This window comes from Oreochromis niloticus, linkage group LG5 (genome assembly GCF_001858045.2).
Source record: "Oreochromis niloticus isolate F11D_XX linkage group LG5, O_niloticus_UMD_NMBU, whole genome shotgun sequence".
Classification (NCBI taxonomy): Eukaryota; Metazoa; Chordata; class Actinopteri; order Cichliformes; family Cichlidae; genus Oreochromis; species Oreochromis niloticus.
Genome location: NC_031970.2, coordinates 10847103 through 10857469, shown reverse-complemented (window position 1 = coordinate 10857469; position 10367 = coordinate 10847103). Strand labels below are relative to the sequence as shown.

At 39.2% G+C, this 10367-nt stretch overlaps 1 protein-coding gene across 2 annotated transcripts in view; it reads right to left on the bottom strand.

Annotated features, from left to right (window-relative positions):
* Positions 1–9420: 9420 nt before the first annotated feature.
* Positions 9421–10367, bottom strand: part of alpl (alkaline phosphatase, biomineralization associated) — a 32615-nt gene continuing 31668 nt past the window's right edge. For both annotated transcript variants that reach the window (XM_003447683.5, XM_005469634.4), the window contains exon 12: positions 9421–10325. In XM_003447683.5, the coding sequence (XP_003447731.1) occupies positions 10060–10325 (266 nt within the window). In that variant the 3' untranslated portion in view covers positions 9421–10059. The remainder of the gene's footprint in view (positions 10326–10367) is intronic.

The window sequence follows — 10367 nt, the reverse complement described above, 5'->3', positions numbered from 1 at the left end:
ATTGTCGTTGTTTTACTTAATCTCGTGCAGAAAAATCCAAAGGATTGTTAATATAAATCTGGAACAGACCAAAAGGTTAGCGTATCTAATAATGAAACTACTAAGTCTTGGCTGTTTTTCAGTCAGACAAGGTGAGTCACGACAGTTTTAGTTCAAGCAAGTTTTGACTCATGATCACTTGGCTTGTCATGTAGGCTTGGTGTACTGGAAGACATGTGCTTCTGTTTATACTGTACACGCTGCTCTTTTTTGTGTTTTTAGAGGTTTGTTAACTGTTTCCATCTGTAAAAGTAAGTGCCAGCAGACCTCAGATACACATCTCTCAGATTTCTGAATTGCCCTGGTTAATCTATTGCAGTGACTGTTTCCTGGCATGAGAAGCTCATTAAGGCTCGGCTTGGCGTCCTCTCTCCCACCGAGTTTTTTAAGGTCTGGGGAGGGGAATAGCACTACGTTCACTTTTTGGATCAACTTATGCATGCAGCTATGTAGGAGAGTCAAGACAGTGGGTGGGGGAGGTGATGGAGGACTAAAAGGAGAGGGTGGGGGTGGGGGGGCCAGGAGACTACAAAAGAGATCAACTCTCCTTCACTTGAAAGCTGTGCTCTGAGGAAATGTAGGAGAAAAGAACATCAGAGCAGAGATGAAGCATACAAACCAAAAGGTCAATATGGGGGAAAAAACAGGGAAAAAATGTGTCTTTTTAAATTGCCTTTTTTATATTCACTTCCATTTCTTTCATATTTTTTCTTGATGTCTTACATGAAGCACTTTGCATTCTGTTGTTGGAAGGTGCTTGAAAAATACACTAGCCTTCTCTTATGAAAGTAAATCAATACCCTATCTAAAATAATGACAGAGGCATTCAGCTTTTCAATATAGAGTTATTTTAACAACTTAGCCTAAAGTTTCAAAGCTTTTATTTGATGTCAAATTAAGTTTTTACTCCACACCCAGGGTTGGGTCTTACCACACTGGTTAGAGTTTAAAAGACAGACTGTGCTCCCAAACCTTTTTTTCTAACAATTTTCTGAAATTTGATCATTTTGTGTCACGTTATGAACATGTTGGACAGATATAAAAATGTAATACTTACATAACTGCTACTGGACAAAGCTTGGGTCATCAGTTTCAACTTTACACAAGAGCTTTCCAGCACAGTTCAGTGTAATTCACATCAATCAGTTGACTAAAGGAGGCTTTAAAGGACTCTTTCTCATGCAATTCTCCCAAACATTTGTTTGCTATTAGTCACATCCTGGTTATTTTATGCTTTGTGAGTCATTTTGTTGTTTAGGTTATTTCAGTTTTCTTCTTACATTTCATTTTTACTTCAAGATGTATTCCGCTAAGCTCACCCTTTCCCTGTCTAAACCCTCCACCCACCCCTCTTTCTTCTATTCTTTTCCAACATGCCACAATCAAAGGCTGTGGTTGCATAATCAAATGATTACTAATGTAAACGGTATGCCTCTATGGTAACCGTCTTATGCTTGGAAAATGTTTCATATGAGATATTCATGGCCATAACACCTGATAGAGACTCAGACAGTCACCTTAGCTTCTCAGCGATATCTGAAGGAGGCATTAATTTATTCATAAGTCTGCCTATAAAGCCGTACACAGCTTGTAGACCACATATATAAGGTACAGGCAGTCATGTCTAACTTTGTTTGGTTAATGTGTTTTCTTCCAAAAGAATAGTCAAAGGAGTTTGCAAAGAAAAGCGTCTGGACTTCTTTAAGTTGCTTGAGGACTCACCAACTACTTTCTTAGGTACAATTGCTCATTAACACAAATATTTAATCAGCCAATCATACTGGAGCAACTCAGTCCATGTAAATATGAAGACATGTTCGAGATCACCTCCTGAAGTGCAAATTGAGCATCAGAATGGGGAACAAGGGTGATTTAAGTGGCTTTGAATGTGGTATGGTGGTTGGTGAATTTTCCCACACAATCATCTCTCGTGTTTACAGAGAAAATGTCACGGTTTGCGGGCCAAGCCTTGTGGTGTTTGTGAATAAAGGAGCCAAAATGCAGGCAAAGGCTGTGATGCGAGTGAGCGTTTATTTACAGTGAGTCAAGTACAAACAAAAAGCGAGGGTGGTAAGGACAGAACTAAGGAATGACCTGAACTGGGAAAACTAATGAACTAATGTAAAACATGTAGCAGGGAGAAACATGGGATGATGAGCAGAGACATGCAGAGGCATACCAATTAACGCAGACAGACCAACAATGAGCACAGGCAACCACACACTATATATACACACACAGAGGGAACACGGAATGGCAAACCACAGGGAGGCACAGCTGATCCTAATTAACATGACGAGACAAGAGACACAGACCTTCAAAGTAAAACCGGAACCCACAGACTGAACTACCGACAACGACTCAGGGACATGAAACAGAGCACAGAAAGAGCACACAGACAGAGATAACCTGGCACACAACAAAGGAGACACAGGACAAAACTCTCAACTAGAGTACATAATCAAAATAAACATCAAATCATCAGATAATAATGACAAAAATAATAATGAACACAGAACACTGGGTCACCGATCCAGCACCATGGCAGAATATGCTTTGTTGATGCCACAGACCAGAGGGAACTGTCCAGAATGCTTCGAGCTGATAGGATGGCAACAGTAACTAAAATAACCACTCATTACAACCAAGGCATGCTGAAGAGCATCTCTGAATGCACAGCACGTTGAAGCATAAAGCAGATGGGGTACAGCAGCAGAAGATATTTTCTTGGCACACTTTGGGACCCTTAATACCAACTGAGCATCCCTAAAATGCCACAACCTACCTGAGTATGATTGCAGACTATACCCCTCCCTTTATGACCACAGTTTACTCCTGTTCCCATGGAGGTTCTCGTCATGCATATGCAGCTGACACATCTGCAGTAAATACCACTTGAATATGGGCCAATGCCCTATTCAATAGGAATCTACGAATGCCACAAATGCTTAAGCAAGCTGTGAGCTGGTACTAGCAAGGTGTACCTACTAAAGTGAATCCAGTGCGTATATTTTTGTTCACACCTGGAATTTAGATACACATGCAGAGGTCGGTCAGAGTTCTCAGACAGTGATCGTGTCTGCCATCAATTGGCTGTCTCTGAGGCCACTGGATGAGAGAATGACTGCACATCCTGTGACAATATAATAAGAGGCACCAGAGCAGAAAATAAGTGTCAGCTTATCAATGGCTAACAGTGGGTGAATGCAGCAAGTGACACACAAATAGCATAATTTCAACATTTTAAAAGTGAAAATTCACATTATAACCACTGACATGGCAGCTTTGTCAGTAACCTGTTTCACAGCCTGCCAACAAGCCAAAGAAGTGTAGCTTTGTTTCATTAAATGCCTCAAGAGCACAGAGACCAGCTACCAACACTGATGTATGTGTCTAATTTTTAATGTTAGTCATTATTCTTTGTGTCTTTACTTCAAAAGAATTCAAACCTTCTTTTTTTTTTTTTTGCACTGAGGCAATTGTAGATAAGGTGCACTCTTTTTTGTGAAGTTAAAAGCTTGGCTTCATGTGCTTCTAGTTAGCATGTAAATTTGCTGAGCACATCCCTCCCTGACTTTATTGCAGATTTTTCCTTCCATAAATTTGGCCACAGCGGATGGTGTCACTCTAAAGTTCATTCATTTGCCGCAGTCTTCATTCCCTGCACATTTGGGAGGACAGTTTAGGCCGTTATATTCATGACTGTGAGGCTGTATGGAGGAGAAATGGAGAAAGTGAATGCAGAAGTCAGGGCACAGACCTGAGGCTTCATGCCCTCATTAGGTGCACAGGGACTGGCCCTCATGGGTGCCTCCCTTATTGAAATGAGGCTGTGGGGGGTGTGGGGAGAGGCTATTAGGGTATTTAACCTCTTATTAAAAGGAAATATATAATATTGAGACTATAAACAGATCCGGAAATGTGCAAGATACAATGGCAAATGTACTTAATGCAGCATCTAAAAGAATTACCAAGTGTAATAGTAACTCTGTAGAAATCAGTATAAATGCAAAACAGACCGAAATTCATCACAGCTAGGAGGGTGAGAGAGTAAATATTGCTTTCCTCTTGTATGCAAAAGCAAATAGTTTGCATACTGAATAATGCAGTGAATCATTGTTGATTTATTTTATTTCTTTAAAATCATGACAGCAGTTAAAACTATAAACTATCACGAGTTTTAAATGCACTCAACTGAACTAGATTATCGAGTGAGTCGTTAATTTTATTTTTGCCCCTAGAAAGATCTCTGCTCAGAAAAGGGAGAGAATTAGCATCTTCTTGCAGCCTCACTGCTCCTTTTATACCGCAGCCCTGCAGCTGTCAGCCTTGCCTTCCTTTCTCAGTTTGATCTGTCTGAGCCTCTGAGTCCCAGCCCTCTCCTTTTTCCCATCTCTTTTTTTTCTATTATTCAGCCATGCCCACTGTGAATCAGGGGTCTGGAGATCATGACACAGATTGTAGAGCGGATCTCTGATACAGAGACAAAAGACTATTGATATAAAATATCATAACGTAAAAGTAAAAGTGACCCAATCAAAGGGAGGGAGACACGTAGAGGGGGTGAAATGGAAAACATCGAGCTGTCACAGCACTCTGTTCAGGCTGATTGAGGTGAAGTTTTTGATGAGCGATTTCATATCAGCCGTTTCAGGGCGAGTGACACTTTGATGACACAGTCAGAACTTTTTAGATCTATAACTGTTCAGTTTTTCCATTACATCCGAGCTTTCGCTGACATCTCTTAGGCTATACCCAACCATTTTTTCCATCTTTAATTAAAGCGGAACATTAGCAAGAAGAAAGATCACACTTCTATCTGAAAAACAAAATCTTTTAGAAAAGATTAGAGCTTCTTTGATTTAAATAATAAATTGAGTTTATATTGCTATTAAGACAACAGTTCCAGCTCTTTTCTTCAGCTACATTTATGCACATTTTATTCACAATTGAGCCGAACATATTTCTTTTATTTAGTGTCCTTCTTATCTTTTTTTGTAAAATTCCGTGATTTTTTTAAACTATTTATGGCTGTACAGGAAAAAAAAATGTTTTTAATGCAGCATATGTGCAGTTTTAATCGTTGTTTGGATGTTTTCTTCTGCTACAGTATGAAAGACCTTTACATTTCTTGCCTGAGTAAGCTTCACACTAAGCGCACTGGATGTCCATCCATCCATTTTCTACCACTTATCCAATTCAGAGTCACAGCGGGGTTGGAGTTTATCACAGCAGCCACAGGACGAGAGGAGGGCTACACCCTGGTCAGGTCGCCAGTCTGTCACAGGGCTAACAGAGAGACTGAAAACCAATCACACTCACATTCACACCTACTTGCAATTTTAAAGCACTGGTTAACTGAAGCCCACTCACACCATGTCTTTGGACTGTGGGAGGAAGCCGGAGTACCTGAAGGGAACGCCACTCAGACACAGGAAGAACATGCAAAGGCCACACAAAAAGGCCCCAGCAGGGTGGTAGATTCAAACTCGGGACCTTCTTCCTGTGAGGCAACTGTACTAACCATATTGTTACAATAATCTATCATCACTTAGACAACTGGCAGCTGTCTTATTAGACAGTTTAGTCAGCTTTCAAGACACTATGAGTTTATTTTTGAAGTACATGTTGCTCTGTTATTTTACATTCCTTTGAGTTATCATTAGAGTACAGCATGTGACTCTCTTGTCTAATTTTAGCTGGTTAACTGCTGTACTCCTTAACAGATAACATGCTAGGGGAAGGATGGGAACAAACTGGAAAAACAATACACTATCAGCCAGATATGATATAAAGTTTCCACTTTACATATTGAGCGGAAACATGACTCAACATTAGCATTTGCTTTAATTGTTTTTGTGGAACTGAGGATGTAGATCTACCGACACTTTGTTCTCCATTAACAGTATAAACATTATTGTGTTTCTATTGCCTACATAGAATTGGTGAAAATAAAAATACATCAACAACAAAATGAATCGAGCACATAATTTGTCATTGTGAAACATAACTGTACTGAAACTGCAATGTTTCTCACAATAATGAAAGACATCTACTGATTTACGAGTTGTATATCACTTATTTTGATTCACACTTGTGTATATTTTTTGTGTAGTTTCTTCAATTTTTTCAACTTTCTTAAAGGAATTAAAATTTGGCACAATTATTAAACTTGATTCCAGAAAGCTGATTCAAATGTGTTAGTCAAAGGTCGAGGTCACCTCACGAAGACTTTTTCAGGTATAATTAATCATATTTTCCAGCCAAAAGGTCAAGAAGCCCACATTGTGATGTTCATTAGTCACCATGATTGCGTCTCCACAGGAAAAAAACAGTTTGTTCTGTTCCTCACTGAAGAGGACTTCCCTTTTATTTCAGTACTTGTAAGAGACCGCATTCTTCACTTCCTATCCCAAAGTAATAACCAGGACAAGGGGAGGTCTCTGTTCTTCTAGTGGTTTGACCTCAAGCTCACTGGTTTTGCTGATTCTCCTCGGGGATTTTAGTTTGGGTGCTTGTTGCACCATTTAACAAAGCTTTCTATTAGTCTTCTCTATCCTCTATTCAGTACAATTATACATTCTTCTCATCATAGTGATACGTTACATTTCTCCCTTTTCATTACACCCCTTTTATAATCCTGACAAGATATTGGTGTGAACTACAAGTGGGCTGATTAGTTGAGGTAAATAGTCATTAGGCTGTAATTGCAGTTTTATTGAAAACACTGGCTAGTTGAGCAGAACTATATGCTTTCTTGATCCCAACTGCTTTGATGTTTCAGTTGCTCATTTACTCACGGTGAACTCCAGGCAATCAGTAAATAAAGTGTTTTTAACAGGCCAATGATCAAGCAGAACGGCTGTATAGTAATTCCTAAAATTCGATCTACTTCTTATTTCCTTTATTATTTATTTTATTTTATTTATTTATTTATGTTGGAAAAAAATTGTCCATGGTACTTCATGATTAGTGGAAAGTTGTGTAGGGTACCTGAGGAATGTCACTTATAGATGATTACTTTAGGTACATCTTTCTAGAACAGTGTTGGAGACCCTTTTTGCTCCCAGAAGAGCTTTATTTGTTTGTGCTAAAGATTCCCAACACGTGCTGGAAACATGGTTTCATGATTTTGGTCCATACTGATACAGCTGCTGAAGATTTGTCAGCTGCACATCCATGGCACAAATCTCCTGTTTCACCACAGTACAAAGGTGCTCTACTGGACTGAGTACAGTGAACTCATTGTCTTGTTTAAGAATCCAGGTTGAGATGATTAGAGCCTTGTGACATTATGCATTATCCTGCTAGAAGTAGCCATTAGAAACACTGTTATCAGCAACAAAATTCAGACAGGCTACAGCCTTTAAATGATGCTCAGTTGGTATTTAGGAAAACCAAAGTGTGCCAAGAAAATAACCCCTCCACCACTACACCATCACCATCCACCTGGACTCTTGAAATAAAGCAGGATGGGCCCATGCTTTATTGTCGTTTACCCCAGATTCTGACCATACCATTTGAATGTTGCAGCATAACTTGAGACTCATCAGACCAGATAGAGCAGGTCATCTACTAATCAGAAGACTAATGGTTCGATCCCTGGCTGCTTTAGTCTGCATGTCAAATATCCCTGGGCAAGATACTATGCCCAAGTTGCTCACTGATCCATCCATCAGAGTAGGAATGTGTGTAAATGTTAGATAGAAAGCATTTATATGGAAAGACCATAGAAAACAGTGCTTGTGTAGATGGGTGAATTAAGCAAGTTGTATAAAGCAGTATTTAACAACTAGTTCATTTACAATGTTTTTTTAAATCTTCCAATTTTGTTGAGTCCATGTGAACTGCAGCCTTGGTCTCCTGTTCCTAGCTGTCAGGAGTGGCATCTTTAGTACATGGTCTTTAGCGCGCCTTGGTTGCAGTGAGTGGTTATTTGAGTTACTGTTGGCTTCCCGTTAGCTCATAGCAGTCACACCATTCAGACCTTTGGCGTCAGTAAGGCATTTTCCCCCAAAGAACTGCCGCTCACTGGATAGTTTCCCTTTTTCTTTGTAAATCCTAGAGACGGTTGAGCGGGAGTATCCCAGGAGTTAAGCAGTTTCTGAAATACCAAGACCAGCCCATCTGGCACCAACAACTGTGCTATATTCAAAGTAGCTTAAATCACCTTTCTTCCCCATTTTGATGCTTCGTTTCAGCTTCAGCAGGGGATCTTCACCATGCCTACGACTATATAAAACCTTTGGTCAGGCAAATGTAAACTGACATATTCTAAAAGTAGACACTTACTGGTTGTGCCAAAGGGAAAGGCCCCATGAGGCATGACACTGAAAATTACGGTGAAAGTGAAAGTTTTATGAATTTAAACGTGGTGTTGTAATATGAACTCAGCAGAGGTGATGACGTGCCTGAGAAAACTGCACATCTATTAAGAACAGAGCATTTCCATGGAATTTCAAGCTGAGACATGACACTGACTACTTTCCTTCACCTTCACTGCTTGCTTTGTTGCTCATTGACTGAATGGAAAAATCTGACAAGACAACTGGAATCAAATGCACAAGACACCCCCAAGTGCTTTGTATTTGAAAAAACATTTCATCAAAATCAGTCAGTTAAGTTGCATACTCGGGGCTTTTTGATATTCATAATATATAGTCTGATGCTATCTCTCTCTAAATGGAGAACAGAAACGATAAAGTGGGATGGCAGAATGATGTGCAGCTGGGAAGAGGAAAAGAAGATAAACCAGTAGAGCAAGTTAACTTGAAATCATGACATGTTTCCTGAGGGCCTAAACAAGCCATTTTCAGTCCTGATATTGAGAATGTACTGCTAACAAGGACTTCATTTCATATCTGCTTAGACTAAACCTCCTTTTTGATGCTTCAGTCAACATGAGTCCCCTGTTTTCCCAGTGACCACACGATGCCAAGAAATTAGTGGGTTCAATACGCCCACATTCCACACAAGCCACAACAAAGCAGATGGAAAAGTACAACACACATGCATGACACCCTAAAAAGGATGCTGGCCGAGAGGTTTTTTGAACAGATGTGAGACAAAATGTTTGAAATTTTTAACTGTTTCTACTTTGTGTTGATATATTGCATTTTATGAAAATTTGTCTCGTTTCATCTTAAAAAATTTAATTTATCTCATATGTTGCTGTTGCCTGCTTTTCGGTTTTTGTTTTGTAAAAACTGTTACATGTCAATAAATCTGACTTTAGTATTTTTCTGCTGAAATGCTTGAAGCACTCAGTGAAAAGAGCGCTGTAATGAAAATTTGGAGGAAAACTATAAACCCTAACTTAATCATGTGTGTTCCACCAAAACTGTTAACAAGATTATCAGAAAAACAGACACATTTCATTCATTGAATTTGAGCTTTTAAAACTTGTATTTGGACAGAACCATCGGTGGGATTTTCCTTTTTTCTTTCTCAGTTTTTTTTCAATTATGCAAAAAAAAAATATGTATGACAACAAAATATCTTAATGTATCGTCAATTATACATTCATTTGCCTCTTTTGGCAGAAAAAGAAAAACAATTTATGTAATTCTTCAAATTGTGAACACATTATCTTTGAAAGCTTGTGAGGTAGACTGTTAAATGCACATTTAAAATATGAAACAAATTCAGACATTTGCAAATTCTGTCTATTTAAACAGAGACGGGCTGCATTAAAAAAGGAATGAACTAGAAATGAACGAGTCTGAAAATCCTTAATTAATAGAAAAATCACAATTGAAATCTCACAATTTACAATGATCTCTGCCACAGCATCCTTTAAAAAAATCAGTGCATCACAGTGGGTTGATTATTTTGTTTTGTTATCCGCTACACTTTTGTCAATTCATTATCGTAACAATAAACGTGTCTAAAAGTGGTCCCATATTTAAAATAGTGGAGAGAGAAATAAAAAATAAAATAATAAAGCAATATCATCAAATTAAAATCTTAAAGTGAGTGGTTAAAGTGGGTGCATTAACAGCGTGGGGTGTCTGGGAAAGGTCAGCACAAAAGTCGCGCAGCTGAGAGAATGGTTGCAACAATGGAGAAGGCTGGTCGTAATCCAGCTGACCCGCTGGATGACATACAGTGTTCCCTGTTCTGCCCGATACAGGCTGCATATGCCATTACATGGGGGATGTAGTTCTGTTCGTGGACCCCATGTAGGAGGTGAGCCAAGGGACCTTTTGCAAACACAGCCACATCCTCTCCTCCATGAGTCTCCGCATTCAGCGGTACAGCTGCCTGGGCCTGGTAGTTATTTCCCTCTGAAAGGAAGGGACAGAGAGAAAAGATGCAGGCAGACATTA